The sequence below is a fragment of the Lissotriton helveticus genome, chromosome 7 (genome assembly GCF_964261635.1).
Source record: "Lissotriton helveticus chromosome 7, aLisHel1.1, whole genome shotgun sequence".
Taxonomy (NCBI): domain Eukaryota; kingdom Metazoa; phylum Chordata; class Amphibia; order Caudata; family Salamandridae; genus Lissotriton; species Lissotriton helveticus.
The window spans coordinates 37,110,398-37,132,026 of NC_136068.1; the positions used below are offsets into that span (position 1 = coordinate 37,110,398).

The 21,629-nt window shown below is 46.3% G+C and overlaps 1 protein-coding gene across 2 annotated transcripts; it reads left to right on the plus strand.

The window, feature by feature from the left end:
* Positions 1-1,421: 1,421 nt before the first annotated feature.
* On the plus strand, positions 1,422-21,370 carry LOC144767971 (uncharacterized). 2 transcript variants are annotated; one of them, XM_078651332.1, is made up of 2 exons: positions 1,422-1,502; positions 18,248-21,370. In XM_078651332.1, exon 2 carries the CDS (start codon positions 18,319-18,321, stop codon positions 21,280-21,282), a length of 2,964 nt encoding a protein of 987 aa, XP_078507458.1. In that variant the 5' UTR covers positions 1,422-1,502; positions 18,248-18,318; the 3' UTR covers positions 21,283-21,370. The 2 variants fall into 2 exon arrangements, with proteins under 2 accessions (XP_078507458.1, XP_078507459.1); XM_078651333.1 differs by lacking the exon at positions 1,422-1,502 and adding an exon at positions 1,505-1,633.
* The last annotated feature ends 259 nt before the right edge of the window (positions 21,371-21,629 follow it).

Consider the following 21,629-nt stretch of genomic DNA (forward strand, 5'->3'; position numbering starts at 1 on the left):
TGGTGCTTTGCAGCAGTTTCAAGATCTTCCTAGAGGTTCTTGTTGCTCAAATGGATGTAAAGTTATGATATTTATATGTTTCCTTGGTCATCATTCCTTGATTTTGCTTGCGAGATAGTGTCACTCATAGGGGCAGATTTATAAAGGCCTTGCGCCGCCGGTGCGTCACTTTATTTGACGCAACGGCGGCGCAAACAATGTGCCCTATTTACAACGTGACGCATCTAGGAGATGCGTCGCGTTGTAAAGCCCTGCGCCATAAGGAGGCGTTCCTGCGCAGGAACGCCTCCTAAAAGTGGCTGAATGAAATCTATGAGATTTCACTCAGTCACTTTCAGGACAATGCTGCGTCAAAACCCTGCGCCTGCTTGAAGCAGGCGTAGGTCTTGACGCAGCATTGTGGAGATGGGGCACCCTCGAGCCTTGCTGGAGCTGCGTCGCGCTTGCGACGCAGCTCCAGCAATGCGCCACCTTTACGGCACAGATGCGTCACGCATCTGTGCCGTTTTTGCCCCATGCGGCGCACCATGGGTGGCGGAGCAGCGGTGCAGGATGACTGGCGCATCCCTGGGGATGCGCCAGTCATCATATATCTGCCCCATAGTCATTGAAATGTCACTCATAATTACACTGAAATTATAGAAATGTCACACATAGCAATTTGAAACCTTGGCAGCTATGCACAGCTGAGGTACGGCACCTCTTGCCAAAGCACTCCCTCTCCCCTTGTTGGGGAAGGATCCAGTAGGTAGGCCTTGACCCAATTACCCAAACATTCGTATCAACAATTCAACTCCAAAAATGTAAAGCCGAAACGATTTGCCTTTGGAACCGTCTTCCATTCCTGTGAAATTAAACACCCACAGTCCCCCCGCTTATGTTGAGAACTGTTTGCCTGCAAGAAGCTGGAGCTCGACAGTCTCTCTCCTTTCCTATTCTAAAGCTCGTGCTCATCCTACACCTGGCAGCTGGGAGGATACAGATGTTCTGCAGTTACACGAGACTCTACAGGTCACTGTGCGGTAAAGCAACAGGTACAGGTGTTAAACCGTAGAGAGGCGTTTAAAGATGACAACCACGCGCCCGCCCTTCACTGTGTGGTAGTCTTCTTGGCGCTGCCCGTTCCCAGGGTGAGGCTGACGTGACTCTAAGCGCTATGCATTGCACCAACCAGCCGTGCCCCCGTCTGCACGAGCTGTGCCCGATCCAAGATGGCTGTACCGGCTCATGAACCTCATAAGGGTGCGCGGTCTACCCCGCTCCAAGATGGCAGCAAAAGCGGAAGCACCAGCATAGGTCCCGTATATCTCCGAGAGCGCAGCTCCACAGCACTTAGTCGTGACCCATTCCAACATGGCGGCGTGCGTCGCGCACCCTGTCCTCTTTCTAGGTCTACGGCCAGTCTGTCGCTCCCGCCCGCGCATTGGCCGCTCGCATTCTTCCAATCGGGGCCTGGAGGGCGGTGTGGACCGATCCAGGCGGCGGCGAGCGCGGGGAGGCCGGTGAGTGTCCGGCGCGCGCGGCCGGGGCTCCGAGGGGTCGGTGGCCTCGCACCAGTCCCTCGGCGGCCCTGAGAGAGCGCAGTGGGAGGGGCCGGACGCCGAGGAGCGGGGCAGGCGCCCGAGAGAGCCGGGTGAGAGCGGCGCCTGCTGCGGGGGAGGGGAGCCCAGGCGGCGCAGCGCCACCTGCAGGCAGAGCCGCGCGCTGCAGCGCCGCCACGGTGGTCCTTCGTCTATGTCCGGCGCGCTCAGTGCAGGAGACGGAGGAGCATTCATCTAGAACGCTGACCTGAGTTACAGAACATGACAACTCGGCGCCATGCTGGAGAGAGCAGCAGCTGAGGAACATAGAAGCAGTACTGAACCGTTCTGCTTTATTGGGGCAAAGCTGCCGTTTCCCTTGTAGTTCTTTTGGGTCTTATTAATTCACAACAATTTTAATTAATCAGGCAAGACATGATTTTGACCCATGCTGACTAGTTAGACACGTCGTGTTTTTTTTCCCTTTGGAATTCAGAAACTTGTCCTGGGTTTATACAGGGTTTAATACGACTACAAGTCCCAGAATTCTAAGAAGAAAATGGGACTGACCTAGTCACGAATGAACCCGGTAAACCTGGCAGCTATCTATGATAGTATCCAGTGCTTTAAATGGGAAAAAATAAGTGCAGGTACTCATTAATATGAGCTAGAGGTGTGGCAAGTGGGCGGGGCTAGGGGCGGGGCTAAGAGCAACATATATTGATACATAATGAATTCTGTACCAGTTGTAGCCACTATCTAAACACTTGAAAAATATGTTTATGTAAATGAAACAGGTTAACTCATTACACAAAATGAAATCCAAACAGGATGATATGTGAGCAGTTCCTCGTTTTGTAATATTTGCTGCTTTTTCATGCCATACTGTTATTTGTTGTTGTTTGGCACAATACTATCTATTCTCAACTGTACACACACACGCACTCCCTCACACTTCCTCTAAAATCTCCTGAGTTTCTTGATTCTCTCCCTCTTTCCCTCACAGAAAAACCGGCACAGACAAGTTGCCAAGTTCACGGACATAAGCAAACACTCACAAAAAGTCTCAGGTGGGATTAAAGCCATTTTAAACTCCTTACCTCCCATGACTTTCTAAATTGCAACTGTCCATGTGCTGCCTCCTTACCTGTGTTTGCCCAAATGCACACAATAGTGGGAATGTGATTAACAGCACAGGGGCTAAATGGGCCCTCCACTGTCAATACAGTGTGATGGTGAATACAGGGACATCATGCAAATGATCCCACGCTGAATAGTTCAAAAGCGGCTCTGCTCAGGACTATAGAAGCGCCGTCGCTGTCAAATAGGTTCCAACCATGACAGCCTAGTGCTCACCAGCACTAGCAGCCAGTGAGCCTACCTTTCATGAGTATTGGTACTCTCCTCAGCAGTAGAGAAGTGCCAGTACTAACAGGGATAGAAATAAGAAGAGCTGGTACACAGTACCTGTGAGTACCAGCCCATTTAAAACAATGACACTGCCCTTTTCCCTACGAACCAGGCTCTTCCTGGTTCCATGCCTTTACATAGGCATGTCCTCTCCATTCGCCTCTCATCTTTACCCAGCCTCTAAGCTTATCTCCCTTCTTCTGCTCCTCTTCCTCCCACCTTTTGCTTACTATTTCCACAAGTCTTCAATTTACTCACTGTTTTTTTCCCTACTTGTCTCCTGTTCTCCCCTCCATGCTGTACTCATCCCCTAAGTTTGCCATCTGGCCAGTATTTTGTTCTGCAGTGTGTGTGTGTCTGTGTGCGTCTGTCTGGGAGTGCGTCTGTCTGGGAGTGTGTGTGTCTGGGAGTGTGTGTGTCTGGGAGTGTGTGTGTCTGGGAGTGTGTGTTTCTGGGAGTGTGTGTGTCTGGGTGTGTCTGGGTATGCGTTGGTCTGGGTGTGCATGTGTCTGGGTGTGCATGTGTCTGGGTGTGCATGTGTCTGGGTGTGCGTGTCTGTCTGGGTGTGCGTGTCTGTCTGGGTGTGCGTGTCTGTCTGTATGTGTTTCTGTCTGTCTGTATGTGTTTCTGTCTGTATGTGTGTCTGTATGTGTGTGTCTGTATGTGTGTCTGTATGTGTGTGTGTCTGTGTGTGTGTGTGTGTCTGGGTGTGCATGTGTCTGGGTATGTGTCTGTCTGTGTGTATAGGTGTGTGTCTGTGTTTGTGTGTGTCTGTCTATGTGTGTCTGTCTGTATGCGTGTCTGTGTGTGTGTCAGTGTGTGTCTGTGTCTGGGTGTTCATGTTCCTGGGTGTGTGTGTGTCTGTCCGTCTGTGTTTGTGTGTGTGTATGTCTGTTTGTGTGTGTGTGTGTCTGTGTGTGTCTCCGTGTGTGTGTTTTCTGTCCGTCCTAGTGTGTATGGGTGTGTGTCTGTGTTTGTCTGTATGTGTGTCAGTGTGTGTGGCACCAGAGTTATGACTTTACAGAAATGTGTGTTTAAAAAAATACAATTTCTAAGAAGATTCATGTATAAAGAACTCAACAAATATCTGGTATTTTTATCAGAAAATAAGTGACAATCCTAACTTGACCTGTCACCTCACTTCTTTACATTCATCCCACCTCTGCTATGGTCACCTCATCTTTATCCCCAACCAAAGCCATTGCCAGTTGTCATGTAGCTCATTCCTAGAGTGCTGCAGCGTTGCCTGCTATTCATTGCCCTATGGGGAGGGCTACCTTCACACCCACAGAGCCAGTACTCAGGTCCGTCACCAGTATCTTGTAAATACAGTGATGAGTGTTGGAGGGGCTCACAAAGAGAAGCAGCTCTTGTCCTGAACAAAAAGATGCAAAAAAACGGCTTTGGCGAAGGCAGAGGATTTTCTTGGGCTGTCACTCGCTTTAGTACAGTCAATGCCATCAATATCCTAGATACGACTGGATTACTGACTTTCTTAACCCATTTACACACCTGATTGAGAGGGGCGGGGGTGAGGCTAAAGCACTTTCAGTTGAATAGTCGCTGCGCATGTGATCGACAGATAAGGGTCTGTCTAGACCCTGTCCTGTTAATCACAGCGTGACATAAGGCTCGCATTCTTAGACCCCTGCAGTCAGGGGCCATTCACATGGGCGCTGTTGGAATCTCCAGCAGCGACTCTGCAAGAGGCTTGGCGCACTTACAAGCGCCTGAGAAGCAGAGCGGCATCTACCCTGTGCTATAGGAGAGACATAACCGGAGCCTGCAGTCCCGTCTATTAGGGTACTGGTACTCTCTCTGGCTAATGAGAAGTGCCGGTACCGAGGGCCTGAAAATTCAGAAGTGCCGGTACTCAGTACCGGTGAGTACTGGCCCATTTAAAGCTCTGATAGTATCATATTCAGTGATCTGGCTGTCATGATTTAAAGTCAATGTTTTTCTATGGTATGGACATTTAAAATGTGTTAACTACTGAGAAGCATAGTTTCGGTTCTATTAAGGGTGCAGAGCAGTCTCAACCTTTATTGCTAGTCATCTAGTTACCAAGTTATCAGATAAACCCCAACATTAAGCTATATTCCCTGTGAACACAGGAAAAATGACAAAACAGTAGTCCACCAATCCCTTGGAGGAGGTTGGAAGGTGGACTATTATAGGCTGTAGGACCCCCTAAAACATGACATTTGGGCCAGAGGAGGCAAATTTAAATTATCAGATGGTCTGCGCCAACGGGTTATGCTTTGAGGGGACAAAAATTTGATTGGTTCAGGACCCGCAACCCACTGTACATGCAGCGGGTCTTGTGGGTACAAAAATATAATTACACAGCCCTGAAAGGCTAACAATATAATTACACAGGACTATTTTTCGGACCCTGACAGGCCAAAAATATAACTATGCAGGGCCCAAGGGGCACGCAGAGGTCCCTGAGGAGGCACACATTTAATTTTAAAGGTTCCGCTGCCCACGAGGCACATGCGTGGCCCGGAGAGGGCGAACAATTTAATTGCAGACCCAAAGCTCTATTATTGCAAACTAAAGTGCCACAAAAATGCTGCAAAATTTCCATATTTGTGCCACAAAATTTGCTAATCAGTGCAGCAATGTACTGGGGGATCTTTCTAAACTCTGAAACAACCATTGCAATCCACCTTTCTTGCCTCAGGCAGCAGGAGGAGGTCAGCTGCATGTGCCCACCAGAGTTGAGACAGAGTGGTGTTCAAAGTGGAGGTCCTGAGATCCTACCATAGCTAATATTATACAAACAAAGCCCTGAAATCTGTGCCCAGGTATTCATGCACACATTTACACGGCAACATTCATATGCCCCAAGAAACAAACAAATCGCAAAAGCCACTTCAGATCTTATAGGCACCCATGGAAATGGAAAGCATGCTTTTCAACTCTGCCTTGCAGGTTGAGTGTGTATATATACATACATACATACTGAACAGGCCAGACTTAAAAGTAGGACTAACGGCTGGCAATGATCAAGGTATAAATCTGGCCAGTCCTTTGATTGTTGTCAGTCACTAATCCTACTGTTATGTCTGGCCTGTCCCGGTTTTTGCTTCCCATAATGTGGTCGCCTTACTTGTAAACCTCGATGGATTTGCCACACGGAGCTTGCGGCTCTACAGAAAGGCCCGATAAGAAATTGAACAAGTATTAAATCAAGAACCACACAGATGAGTTGTACTTCTGAGCCTGGAATTATTCTGTATTCACAACGGTTGCATCCGCCTACCACTCTACTAATTTCCTCCAGCTGCCTCCAAGAATCCACATGCTCCAGAATATAAACCCTCGCATGAAACATGACGACATGAGAGCAACATGCAACATATTGATCTTTGTCTTTTTTGCAATATTATTCTTACAATAACATCCTGGGCCTTTATGTCCCAACACCTGCCAACAAGATACCAAGCATAGGAGCATAACAAGTTTTGCTTAAAACTCCTGTCTAGATAAAAACGTGTTATCATGCCAGGATCGGAAAAGTTTTAGCTCTAGCTTGGTATACCAGAGGCAGGAATGACGTGACTTTGGGGTTCTTGACTGGTTTATCCCTCCTGCACCCTCTTATGAGTGTGCAGACCCAAGGATCTTCTCCTAAGGGAAATTCATTCACTGGAAAGTGACCTGTAGAAATCGCTGACTGGAAGATATTCACTGCCTTCTAGATTAGACCTGCTTCCACGTATTCAGAGAGGAAATTCAGAACTTGTAAACCTTCTGTTCCCCCTGGATCCAAGTTCCTTTCACACACCAAAGTAGCCATCTTTTCCAAGCAAAGTGGTATCTCTTGATTATTCCCTATGTCCAGGCATGCTGGATAAGGTGAGATGCAAATCCAAAAGGCCCAGGGTCGCCCATCTTCTCCTGTAATCTTTCCTGCCATCAATCTGAGGGAACCTTCCATTACCAAGGAGTGTGGCGTCCCCTGGCATTCTGTCGGGTTGATCAGATGTGAGGCAAGGACACTGGATAATCCCACTATAGCTGCAACAGCACCAGAAACCACAACTCCGATCTTCAAATCAGACTCACAAAGATGATATTGGCCTGCTGGCGACATGTTTGAGCAGAGGCTGGCTATCACCGCAAAGGGGGGAAAAGCGTACCTCTGAATCGCCCCCATATTCCAGCATGAAGGCATCCATTTCTTTGACTACTGGATCCGGGCACTAGTGTGAGCATTCAGAAGTAGATTTTTTTTCTAACCTGGGTCTAGAGGTCTGTCTCGCATGGTCCCTGTCTTTGTATGAGAGTGGTGAAAACCAAGTAGTCTAGCATTCAGTCTGTGGTGTCCTTGATAAATCTGAAATTTCAGTGTGCCACCACATTCTGGTGATCAGGATGGTACTCTGTCTTTACTGAAATCTGATATTCCAGTCTGAAGTGTCAGAAGCCCATCTCCTCTGCCATCCTCTTGGACCGAATAAACATCCCCCTCCCACCCCCCCTTCACCAACCCCCAGTTGATTGATCCACCTGTCTACAGACACATTGTCCATATTCAGCATGCAGTGAAATTCTCTATTCTTCATAATTTACTAGATCAGCAATGATCCTATCAAGAGCTCTAGCCACTTGATATGTAGGTTCAGTTCAGCCTCAGACTGTCTACTTTCCATGGCGATCTCACCACACCTGTTTCCCCCATACCCAAAAGCTGGTTCCTGATTGTATAATCAGGTTCATGGGGAAGCTGAAAATTGTTCTCCCATTCCAAGCCTCCACGTGATCTAGCCACCACTGCATCTCCACCATGGCTTCCAGTGACAGGGTGACCATGTCTGAGTAATTGAACCCCTACCTCAGAGGAGCGGAATTCATCCTCTGAAGGTCCCTGTAATGCTGTAGTTCACTGAAAGATTGCTTGAATGGAGGGTGAAAGCAACCCTACACTAGCTGGCTAGCTGTCTGAGTGAAAGTCTCTCTCAGATGGTCCTTCTTAAGCTCCTTCTTGAGTATACCTTAGTTGCAGGCAGACTGAGTGTGGTTTTGCTTGAGTTTATGACAAACCCCAGTTCCTTTTATTTTAAATCCTTATGTAAAATGTAATCCATTCAACAAGATAGCAACAGCAATCAATATAAATATGCTCATGTGTTTACAAGTGAATCATGTCCCGCACTTGACAGCGATACAGAACTGTGCTAACGTTTTGTTCTCAAAGGCAAAGCAATCCAGCATCGAATCCCTGTAAAGTCTCCCACATATATTCTGCGCCCGACAAGCCCCAGGGAGTTAATGGTGTGTTTAGGTGTCAGTTGTGACTTCGCCTGGTTGATCACAAAACCCATCTTGTGTAGGAGCGCAGTAGTTGTGTTCAAGTGGGCCTTGATCCATCCACAAGATAAGATCCAGTTAAATCATTGACCTGGTGCCTCTGAACCTGAGAAACTCCACCACAGGTAGAATGAGCTTAATGAAACAACAAGGGACTGAGGACAGCCTGAAAAGCAGTGCCATGGAACCTGTTGATCTGCCCTCTCCAGCCTGGTTGAAGGAATTGCCCATGTAGAGCTAATATGGGGACTGGGAGACTGGCACCATGAGGTCTAGCCTGACCATACAGTCCTCTGGCAGTAGGGCATTTCCTCACAGATAGATGCCCTCCATCTTGAAACATCAGTGAGCCATTTGTTGAATTGTGTCAAGTTTATGACTGGTATGTGCATTTTGTCTTTTTATTCACTTGGAAAATATCACCCATGAGTATTCTTGGGTGAAGGGAAGGCTGTAACTGGCTATTTTACATTCCATTTCAGCACTTTTATTGTCTATAAGAGCTGATTCCTCCTCGAAAACCCGAGAGGCTTGGGTTTAACATGTTGCACTGGGTAATCCTCGGACGCCTGTATGAAAACACTGGGCTATCTGCAACATGCATTGTCTTTCGGTGTTCCCACTTAGATAGGAAGTTCCCAGCCTTCCCCAAGCCTTGGTAGGGGATCATTCTTACCAGATAAACCTCCTGGGGCATGAAAATGTCTCAGCCCCCTCTGCCTCTACCGTCCCCTCTGTAAGTCAAGAATGTTCTGAGTGGCCTGTTTTGTTATCCATTGTTGTGCATACTTACTTGTTGACCATAGTGGTTTGATATCTGTTACCTGCCTCGACCAGTCCCTGCCTTGAAATATTAAAAAAATATATCTTTATCTGGCTTCTGATGGGCCAGTCCTCCAGCTTCAGGTTCACCTTTATAAGAGGGCACTGGAGCTTGCATTCCCAAATAGGCAGATTGCTCTTTAACTCATCCAGAGACGAGAGCCGGGGTCATAGTGCGCTCATTGAGCCCAACTATACAAGAGGACCAGGGCCATGGTGCTTCCCTACTCCATCATCTTCTTTGCCATGTGTAGAATCTTAATGAGTGGGCCTACTATATGCAGGAGTTAAAGTTTGTCCTACAGCCTCCCATGAACAGCCAATCTTTCTTCAAAACATGTTTGCCAAAAACATTGAGATCTTCGCATCGCTTTCAGGAGTGAGGGTGACCATGCCCTCCAGAGATGGGTGGGGATATTCTGCCGCAAGAAATCTCCTGTATGCGTTGCGCTATTGACTTAAATCAAGAACACTCTATACTCTTCAGTGAACCTGCTTTGCTAGGCATATGCGTTGAAATGTCTGATAAACAGAATTCAGTTATAATAGCTGCGCACCGGTGCAGTGCCAACCAATGTGACATGGAGCCGCAGGGTGGCGAGAGGTAGAAGAGAACGGCTCCTGCCCCGCCGGCCTCGTATAGCACCCCCTAGCTCTGCTGGCTGTCTCCTTTAGCCCTGGGGATCTCTCGGGAGGCTCTTGGGCTATCTGAGAGAGGGGTCTCTGACCATGTGAAGACGGTCATCCGTGAGGGCCATCCACTCTAACAGCAAACCAGGGAATATCCTGGCAATGGAGTTTAGGCAGCTAATAAGCGTGCTGAGGAAGATACATTTTTAAAAATAAAATGTTTATTGAATTGAATGAGAACATTTATAAGAAAAGAAGGACCACTGATGTTTACACCTGGGCAGTGAAGAAAGAAGGGATAAGGAGCATTATAGATTATAGAATGTGGAGGACATTGATTAGCAGACTGCCATTTTCCCTAGGTCCATGGGAAATGTAGTTGAGTACAGCGGTTTTTCTGTTAACATGGTACTGGCTGATGAGCTAGAACGTGAAGAAACGAATGCTCACCTGCGGTCCTCGCATGATTTTGTTGGTTAAGTAGAAATTCTCTGTTTCTGCTTATGAAAGAGACGTATAAAAGGGTAGTCGCCAGATCGGGGGGTATTACATTACAGGTCTTTAGTGCCTTAGCCAGAGACAGACTAAGAGTTTTGTGTGAGGTGAATTTCTGATTTTCAAGCACAAGTTCCTCTTTTTTCTGAGGTTTCTGTTTCCCCCACTATCTGTAATGTCCGTGTCAGGTAGATTGGTGGGTTATAGTGACCTGCTTTATAGATTATGTGTTTCGTCGTTAGTAGGCAGCACTCCTCCATAGAAGAGCCTTTCTTCCCAGAGCGGTTTGCACTTGAGTGGTTGTTTGGGTGACTGACAGTTCTGTCTCCAGCTTTAACTTCATCCCTCAAGTGGCCCAATCCTGGCTTCTTGCCATAGGCCTTCCAAAAGACTGATGGCTGTGAAATGGATGTGTGCTTTGCCTACAAGGACACCAACAGAATATGGCCTGAAAGGAATATAAACAATTCTAAATAATCATGAACCATCTGCTCTAAACATTCAGATGATGCTTGAAATAACAGAACTTATAGAATTGTTTTCAAAGATTACTGGTACAGACAAACAGGTTGGTACATTGACAATGCGTTAGCCATATTCACTGGTCCCAAAGAATAACTTCTGCTTGACCATGACAAGCATCCATTTTTCGATTTATTTTTATACATTAAAGATGATAAAATTGAGAGTAACGTTTCTTATCAGCCTGCCACGTAGAACTCATTCTTACATACCCCAAGCTGCACATCTGAAGACCCAGATCAGAACCATCCCTATATGAGAAAGGCCACACCGAAGGAAAACTTTAGTGGTCTGTAGTGGAGCGCTTTCAAACAGAACTACCTGACATGGAATCCAGATCTGCTTCTGTACTAGCCCGAGCGTTGGGTGTCGTTTTACAAAAACCTAGGAAAGAACTATGGAAGTCGAGAACTGCCAAACAGTCTTAGGAAATAAGGTTACTAATTACTTCCAACATGACAATTAGTCTTGAGTTAGACAGACTCAGAAAGACATTGGAATGCACTTGTTGAGACTCAATCATAAAAAGAAAATGAAGCGTAAGCCGCTTGAAACTTACAAGGAGGGATATAGGATAAAACAGATGACTTGCCATAAGTATCACTCATGGCTTTTTCACTTGTGGTAATTGCAGCATTTGTAGATGTTTTGCTACAGATCTATGACTTTATAAATATAAACTCTAATTCTAAGTATGTTGTATATTTCATTACCTATCATTGTAAACTGATGTCCGAAGCACAATCCGGTGATTGAAGTACAGAATACAGGAACACCTCGCAGCTGTCATGAACGATGACACAAAATATCCTGTGACGGGCCATTTCGTAACTCACCACAAGCAAGACTATCTTTGAGTTATATTTCACAGCATACAGGTAGAACAATTGTACTAAAGAGAGGGACATTGAGTCGACCTGAAGCGTGCTTGTTTGCTCAGTTAACACGGAGGGGGCTGTGTCTCAGGATTGGGATTTGCATGATTACCTGGGTACATGGCTGAGTTTAACGTACAAGCTGCATCAGATATTCTCTGAGGTACTATCTTGTAGTGACATGACATCGGACATTCTTTTATTGAGATTGTAATGGCGCCATTTTGGACTTTACAGAGTACATACTTTTTTAAACAATGGTAATTCACTTAAGAGACTGACTCATATATGCCTGCATGTAACAAAAAACAATGTCTCAGCAGGTAATATTTGACAGGCTGTTAAATAAAACATGCACATATAGTAGCAAAAAGAAAGAACAGGGAGACTCAAGGGTTAAGGGATGTGCCAGAGACACTCTATATTCAGAACAGTCGCAGAAAAACTACAGTATCAGCGCTGTTTACACTGAATGTGGGTGTAACCCAAAGAACTTTGTGCACTTAAGTGCTCGTGACACACAAGGTGGACGGCGCAAGTGACAAGTGACACAGCGAATAGCAGTGCAGAGTGAACAATAGTGATGATTTTTACAAGGTACTTTAGGTTCACAAATATTTACAAGAATTACAAAGGATTAACATTTTGTGAACTAGAGAATAGTGCTAAAAGTTGTGCAGGGAAGTCATCGGCGTTTCAACCCGTAGTAAGTTAGGGTTTAGTAGTCTTCATTTTACTCAAATCTTTAATCGATCCTTGAGAGAACGGACACATCCAGAGAATTGGAAGGAAGTGGTATTATTACCCTTAGCAAAAAACAAAGGGGCATTGATGTATCGATTTTTTTCCAATTATCGACCGATATCTCTCCTTCCTTTTATTTAAAAAATGTTTGAATAATTAGTGAACAAACAACTGACTAATTTCTGAAAATCAACAATTTGCTGGATTCTTCCCAGACGGGTTCTCCAGCTAATAACAGTACTGAATCCACTCTTTTAGCTGTGTTGGATGACTTCAGATCAGTAGTTGATCAGGGCGTGGTAGCACTTGAACTGTCTGCAGCTTTTGACACAGTCTCTCAAGGACTGCTGATAGGCAGGCTGCACGAGATTGGTTTACATTCTCACGCCCTCAGGTGGATGAGCTGCTCTTTATTCAATAGAACACATGAAGTGCAATTTGCTGCCTACAGATACCGTTCATTTTATTTCTAATTGTGGGATCCCCCAAGGCTCCTCGTTGAGCCCCACTATTTTTTATGTTTATGTAGCTCCATTGGCAAAACTCATTAGGAACTGAGGCTTTGTGGTTACGTCCTACGCAGATGATACCCAGTTAATGATATCACTGGGGGAGGATCACAATGAGACCCGTTGCAACTCACGGGGTTGCCTCACCGAAGAAGCAGGATGGTTGACGAAGCACGGCTTAAAACTCAGTGCAGAGAAAACTGAGATCCTGCTGTTCGGCAGGTCGCATCTGATTGGGGATGCCTCCTGGTGGCGCGAGCCATTAGGGGAGACACCCTTGCCCAAGACATCGGCAAAAAACCTTGGGGTGATTAGTGATTACCAACTTTCCATGTGAGAGGATGTCAGGGCTACATGTGGTAAATGCTTTGGCCTTCTTAAGTTGCTGAGAAGGATGTTCAAAAAGATTCCTACAGCCTAATGAATGCATTGTCAATCTTTTTACTAGATTGCAGGTTACCCAAAATGCAGGAGCCAAGCTAATTTGTAAGACGGACAGGTTTGGCTCTGCTTCAGCGTGCTTAGCCTCTTTGCATTGGTTGCCTATGCAGAAGTGAGCTAATTTCAAATTCTTATGCTTTGCTCAAGGAGCTTTTCACAATCAAGGCCCCGATAGTCCTCAGGCCAGGGAGGAGTTTATGAACCCGTAATATGGCCCTAGCGAAAACCAAGCGTATGAGGAAAGTTAGATCGGGTGGCCGATCTTTCTCGTACTTAGCCGCTGCTCAGTGGAATTTCTTACCTTTGGCGATCATACCAAATTTAGAAGCGAGTTGAAAACCTGTCTTTTTCCAGGCTAATGGATGATATGAGGCCCCTTTTTCGATGTATTCTCCCAGTTGTTAGTTGAGGTAACTACTTAGCGCCGTGATATTCCATCTGGATAAGTATTGCGCTTTAGAAATAAAAATAAATAAATATCATACCTCTGAAGAATCATTTAGGAAAAGCTGTATAACTACTTGACTACTAAGCCCTCCCCCCCACCCTGCCAGTGCTAAGCCCTTCTATTGGTATTTGGGGTGGTTCGCATTTAAACGTTAACTACTTTCCACTTGAGGTATCCACACCACATATTTGTCCATTTTTTCATAACATCCTATGAATCCTAAAAGTATTCAGGGTTTGTGATTCCCCCTGGAAGGAACTGAGATAATAACCAAAAAGTGGCTTATGTTTTTTTTAAAGGAGAAATGGAGAAACGATGCTATACAAGAGAACATTTTTTTTTATTGTTAAAATGGCATCAATGAAATGTTTGTTGTGCTAGGATCGCCATCTTCCCAAGTTTCAGGAACAAGCAATTAAACCACTGTTTTTACATTTTTCTTGGTGTATTTATTCCCCCTAATTTTCATGGTTTCAACTTACTTGCAGTTTGCGGTGGAAACAGGTCTGAGGCACATGGGTTATTTCGGAAAACTATATTTTTCCGAAAAGCAGACAACATTCTGAATTCAGCAAGGGGTCATTTTTGCAGATACTTCAAGGATATCCCAAATAAACTCATTTTTGAAATTAAAATAATTATGAAAATAAGTAGCAATTGGTGATAACTTTTTCATCTGGTTTTAGGCACGATAACCGGTTTACGAAAGCAATATACTGTTACATCTTTGTGTTGTGGGGGTATCTGAGGTTTGCAGTTGGTCCAAAAATAAGTAATACCCAGAGCCAACAACTAAGCTGCAGCTTATGTTTTTTCACTGTTTTCCAACCATTCAACAGTTCATATTGTAAAATATAATGAACGCAACATGGTCATGAAGGAAAGCTTTATTTTTTTAATGTATTCATGGTACTAAGTTTAGTAACAGTGTTTTTTTTTACACCTCTGCATTTGGGGTTACCCACGCGGTCATGTGATTCTGAGGACATTTTGCAAAATGTCTTCTTTCCTGCACACTGGCTTATATTTTGAAGCAGAAATACAGAGAAATCCAACTGGTGATGACAAATTTGCTACTAGTCTGTGTTTCCACTTGTCTCCCCTTAAAAACGATACCCCATTGTGTGACTGGGTGTAGAGGCGCAGCCCGAAATGGTACCTGAAGACTTCCAATTTCACCCAGCAAAATCCATGCTTTTTTTACAACAGGAAAACAAATGAATGGCCCCATTCGTAAAGTCAAGAAGTTTACCTCCAAGTATATGTCCCTGCATTGGCAGAGATTTACAATTGGTAGTTACTCTTGGCCACTATCCAGTCCATATTTTCTTTGCCCACCATGCCACCTTAGGCTAGAGCCAGCCTGGTGAGAATCCGCCTTGGTCCTGTTCCAGTAAGAACAATCTTGCCTGAACTGCCAGGCAAGGTCTCCTCTGAAACGGAACTCAAGCGACCCTAGAGCTGTTTCAGCCTATTTAGGCTTCGTCAGCTTGAGTGCAGCTTGAGTCCTTTGGCATAATGAGCACGGCACCCACATCTTGGCATATCCGTTGCAGTTAGGATGTCGAACTGAGTAAAAACAGTGTTGTACAGCTGGGTGAGAAAAGACTGGTTGTAGGTGCACACTCTTAAGTAATGCCCTAGGTGAAGAGACTGGTAGGTGGACAGTCCTAGACGACGAGTGGACATGGGTGCTCATAGGCGACGCGTGGACGTGATGAGACTGGTGTAAGCCGAACACGCATAGGCGAAACCCAACGGCGACGAGACTATTGGTAAGTGGACCTTCGTAGGTGTTAGCACACTGGTGGATCTAGCAAACTGGTGGGTCAGGGACGGGTGCGCCTTAGCGTGTGCAGACCTCCCGGGTCGCCGCTCTTGGTTCTGAAGAAAACCGATAAATCTATACACGGTTGAAACATGTTGACCATTTTTTCACGCCAAATTTGATACTCTCTGGTCAAATTATACCAATAGAAGTATCCCACTTGTTTTTATTAGTGTCATACTGACTCCAGAATAAAGTCTGTAGGCAGTACATGTAGTACACTTTTTAACTTCACTACTTCACACACTCACAAAAAATCCTGCTCCGCTGCAGTTGCAGGCGTCGAAGCATACCTGAGTGGCACTCGGTCACTCAGGTGGACCCCGATGATGAAGCATGTCACCGACCAGGTCGGTGAGCGAGGGGTTTATTAAGAAAGAAAAAACTCTTCCTTTCCCCATCTCTCTTTCTCCGTACTAGGACTGTCTGTCCTGGGGGATACTCCTTTCTTTTGTTTTGTTAAACCTTCGTAGGCATCGCCAGGAGGTGAAGGTGAAAAGACTGTCAATAGTTGGCAATTTAGGAGATGTTTGAAGGTGAAGAGAATTGTGGTAGGTGGATACTCCTAGGCAACTCCTGGACGTGAAAATGCTGGTGCTAAGTGAACATTTGTAAGTGACACCCAGAGATAAAGATCGTGGTGGGAGGTGACAACATGAAAGTGGTTCCTGGACATGAAAAGAATAGTGGTGGGTGGGCACTCGTAGGTGATGCCTTGATATGAAGAAACTGGTGAGAGATGAAGACTTATAGGTGATGCCTGGACATGAAAAGACCAGTGGTAAATGGGCGCTTATAGGTGGAAACCTGGATGTGAAGAGACGGTAGGTGGAGATTCGTAGGCCGTACCCAGAGGTGAAGAGTCTGGTTGTAAGTGGATACTCATGGATGACGCTCCAAGGTTAAGATACTGGTGGCATGTGGACACTCCCAGGAGACATCCAGATGTGAAGAGGCTGGTGAAAGTGGGAAGACATCCTACTCCCAGACTGAGATCTGAGACAATCATGTAAGGAGAACTTTGTGGAAAGGTGTAATACTCGTGTAATCAGTACTTCTTAGCATTAAGTCGTGCCGCATAGACAGCATAAACTTAAGTCCACCACACCTACAGAATAAGGATGGAGGCCCGAACTGCTGTTAACATCGACTGTTTTCAGAGTATCTCTGTGACTCGTCTAGACCTTCAACTGTCCTCCTCCTGATTATTTTTGTTAGGTTGTACTTAAACATTATTTGAAGTGACGCAGTCTTTAGTGTGACATTGTCAGATTGAGAGTATAAAGCTAACTGAAATACTTATAACACTCTACAGCCTTACCAGTTTTCATAACTATTCTTTTGAGACGGGTTTGGAGTGTTCTGGGTGCCCTACAACAGGGTCTGGGCGCTTTGGGACTCAGGCATTTATGGGTATTTGCTGCTCTGCATCATCCGTTGAACTGCAGGCAGTGTTTGCTGCAGAACAGCTCAATCTGTCTGTGGAGTATTCGAGGGCACGTTTGGGAGTGTGGCGTAAACCTCTTTGGCACATAGCCCATGCACTGAGGAACAAGTCCGGAATGTCTTAGGAGCTGATTTAGATCTTGGCGGATGGGTTACTTGGTCATAACGGTGATGAATATCCCGTCCGCTGAAATATAAACTCCATTACAAACACAGTATGTATCCTGAGCTAACAAATAATATAAATCAGCAAATGACAAAATCTTGTGTATTTTCTTTTCTTCTTTTATTTTCGATGTAAATCTTAAGAATTCTCTAGCTGTTGCCAACACGTGTTTCGTCTTTGGTGGTGTTGAACCACAGACTTCTTCAGGGCTGTCTTATCTAAGGTAAATTTCCTAATTCTTCTTTCTCATTACCCAATTATAGATGTACTATGGATTTGCGGTCTTAGTAATTTAAAATAGTCGCGTTTCCCAGCTCCGTATATCCGCAAGTCAGCAATGTACTCCTTGCTGCTAGACGCCGGTTTGAACTTTCTTTGAGGAAGACGCTACTCCGTCTTAGGAAGAACATATGGTTTCTCCTTACACGTGGAGTACATTACTGACTTGCGGATATACGGAGCCGGGAAACACGACTATTTTAAATTACTAGGACCGCAAATCCATAGTACATCTATAATTGGGTTATGAGAAAGAAGAATTAGGAAATTTACCTTAGATAAGACAGCCCTGAAGAAGTCTGTGGTTCAACACCACCAAAAACGAAACACATGTTGGCAACGGCTAGAGAATTCTTAAGAAGATTTACATCGAAAATAAAAGAAGAAAAGAAAATACACAAGATTTTGTCATTTGCTGATTTATATTATTTATTAGCTCAGGATACATACTGTGTTTATGTTCATATGGTAGTGATTTGATCATGCCTTTTGGTTGTAGATGGATGGCCTAAACCGTATCCTTGGAGCTTTCTACATTGCACAAATCACTTTTGTTATCACCATAGCCTAGCGCAATTATCACCCAGCCATCCTTCCCTCTGTTTTTGTTAAACTCCATTATATCCTATTGGATTTATATTTAGGTGGACGGGATTTCTGTCACGGTTGTGACGGAGTAACCGGTCTGCCAAAATCTAAACCAGGCCCTTAGTCTTTAACATGTTTTTCCAGCCTTAGCATGTTTGGGGAGTGATTTCCTTTTTCTAATGTGACTTGTCTTTTTCTGTGCCAGGAATCCATGCCGTTTGACTGGCTGTGAGTGTCGCCATCCTTTGAGGGCATGCAGCGAAGAGCAGAGCAGTCATGGCAGAGGAGACGCAGGACCCCCTCTTTTTGCATCAGTACATGTGCTCCGAGTGTGGTTCGCTCTACAACACCCTGGGAGAAGTCCTTGTGCACCAGCAGGACCACATGGGAGACAATGAAGCTGAAGCAGAGGCTCCCAGTGCAGGCAGTGACCAGCTCCAGGGCGCGGCCACGCAGAACCACTACCAGTGCCTAGAGTGTGGGGAGTTTGTGGTGTCCCCCAATGACCTGCTGCAGCATCAAGAGTCCCACACGAGGGTGAGCACCCAGCACAGCAGCCGGACAGAGTCTCACAGCACCCTCGGCAGCCAGATCCATTACCAATGCTGTGAGTGTAAAGCGCTCTTCACCTCACCGGAGGTGTGGCTCGCTCACCAGAGAGCTCACACCAAAGATGTTTCACAGAACATCCTCCTGCAGGTGGGCAGCGGGCTTGTCAACTTGCAGAATGTGGTCGTGAGTGACCATATGTATGAGAGCAGGGATGTTTGTGGGACATTACAGGCTGTGCTAGAACCGCAACCAGCCGCGACTCAAATTTACTTGCAAAATAAGCAAAGTGAAACGACCCAGGCCGCGCCTTTGGATAAGGCACTACGAAGTGAAGATCAGAAGGAGAGCGCGGACATCCAATCCGCAGCGCAAGTCAAGCAGGAGAACAGTCCTGTGGTGGAAAGGTATGAGCAGGGCCCAGAGCCAGAGGCAATGCACCCATACGAGTGCTCTGAATGCACACAGTTGTTCCAGACACCAGAGGAGTTCTTGGAACACCAGGGAACACACTTCCTGGAGATGGAGAAAGAAAGCGGAGAGTGTTCTCTTCATGAAAGTAATGCAGCTGGTGTCATCAACAGTGAAGTCAGACTCCTGGGGGCTCTTCCATCAGCAGCTCACGAAGGACAACAGAATGTGACCATTACTAGTGAGAATGGAGGACAGGGGCTTGTCTGCAGCTCGCAGCAGAGGGTGGCACTTCCAAGCAGTCCCTGCGGTGCCCCAGGAGACAAAGGTAGACTCACAAAGCATCCCTTTAAATGTAATCATTGCAAAGACGACTTCGCTTCATTGGAGAAACTGAAGCAGCACTGCAAGTTCAACGCCACAGAGCAGTTCTTCTGCGCACATTGTGATCGCCAGTTCACGTCCGCAACTCGTCTGCAGGCCCACCAGAAGGCACATGTCAACGGCACCCATGAGTGCCCAAACTGCAGCAAGGTCTTCAAGAAGGCGGTGTCGTTGGAGCAGCACATGAGGATACATCGCGGAGAAGCGCTGTACCTCTGTGTGGACTGTGGCTTAGGCTTTGGGACGGAGATGACGCTCATGCTGCATCGCAAAACCCACACTGCAGATCCCCTGCATCACTGTACGTGTGGTAAGACTTTCAGCAACATGACTAAGTTCTTGTACCATCGGAGGACCCATGTGGGCAAGAGTGGTGTCCCACCAGAGAAACTAAAAATGCATGTAGAGCAAATGGAGGTGGAACCATGTCTTTCAGCGGTACAGCTCATGCCAAAACCACCCGTCCGAGATCATGGAAACACGACCCAGGCTGATAGCATAGCTGCTGAAGTCCTTGAATCTTCCACCCAGGTGGAGGGGACTCCTGTTCTCCTGAAGCAGCCATCTCTTGCCAGTGTGCATGTGAACGGTGTAGCCCATGAACATCTCCAGCAGGCGGAGTCTGGGAAGTGTTTTAAGTGTCCACAGTGTCAGAAGGAGTTTTCCACCCACATCCGCATGGTACGTCATAAAAGGGTTGTACATATTCTTGAGAGGACACACAAGTGCCAGCTCTGTGGGAAAAAGTTCAAAAAGCTGGTGCATGTAAAAAACCACATGCGCATTCACACCGGGGAGAGGCCCTTCCAGTGTACAGAGTGTGGCAAGACTTTTACCTCGCTGGCCAATCTGATGCGACACAACCTGATCCATACAGGTGAGCGGCCGTACAAATGTGATATCTGCAACAAGACCTTCACCCAGTCCTCGAACTTGCAGCAACACCGGATTGTGCATGATGGAAGCAGCCCCTACAGCTGCAAGGAGTGTGGGCTGTCTTTCTCCCGCGCATCCAAGCTGGCCCTTCACCAGTACGGTCATACCGGCGAGCTCCCCTTCAAGTGCAAAGAGTGTGGTAAGTCTTTTCTGCGCAGGAGGCTGCTGGAGTTGCATCGCTTCATCCACCTGGGCAAGGAGCCCCATCACTGCAAGCACTGTGGGGCCATCTTTGTCCATCTCTCCAAGCTGGAGGAGCATCACTGCAGCCAGAAGATGCACTACGAATGCTCCATTTGTGGAAAGCGGATGAACTCTCAAGCCAACCTGACTTTGCACAAACTAGTGCATGCTGGTCAACGCCCTTTCAAGTGCCAACAATGCAACAAGTCTTTTTCCAGCCAAAGTGGCTTAACGCGCCACGAGCAGAGACACTCCGGAGCTCGGCCTCACCAGTGTGAGGTGTGTGCTAAGACGTTTGTGGCAGCTTCTGGCTTGCAACTTCACTACCGTACCCACACCAATGAGAGGCCCTTCCCATGTCTGGTGTGTGGTAAGGCCTTCCGCCAGGCCACCCACCTACGGGAGCACCGCCGCCTGCACACTGGTGAGCGACCCTACAAGTGTGATGAGTGTGGTAAGCGTTTTGTTCAGTCTATGCACTTAGTGGAGCACCGGCGCATCCACACTGGGGAGCGGCCGCACACTTGCCATGAGTGTGGCAAGGCCTTCAAAACCCAATCAAACCTGAGGAGTCACCGGAAGACGCACAAGGAGCTGCCGCCGCAGGCCCAGCAGACTATCATGTGTAATGAGTTTGGAGAGACCATAGCCATTATTGAAACCAGTGAGCCTATCCCACTGGCAGAAACAATTGAGATTTACCAGGCCACGCTGGACGGGAGCCTTGCGGTGGAGAACGTGCAGGTGGAAAATCTCCAGGTCAATGCATTTGTGTGAGGATACTGAAGAGAACTGTGAGAGATATTGGCCGAAGAAGCAAGAAGTTCTTTGCATCTTGATTGCAAATAAATCCTTGAGAAGACCAGGCTGTGTGCACATTTATTTTTGAGTTATCTAACCTCCCTCCATTCTGATCAAGTTTTGTGTGCTCTGCCACATTGATATTGTTCATATAACTGCATTTTTTAAAATTCAAAATAGAGTCCCAAAATGTAATCTGGTAAGTTTTGTTGACCTACTTCAAGAAGCCTCTGAAATCAAAAAGCATACAGAGAAGGCAGGTTAAACGTACTAATAGTAAGAATGGAGTCTTCTTTAGGGCCTGTGTAACGAAGAAGAATGCC

Excerpts from the sequence above, each read along its gene's own strand:
- LOC144767971 (XM_078651332.1), top strand. The coding sequence starts at position 18,319 with ATGGCAGAGGAGACGCAGGACCCCCTCTTTTTGCATCAGTACATGTGC.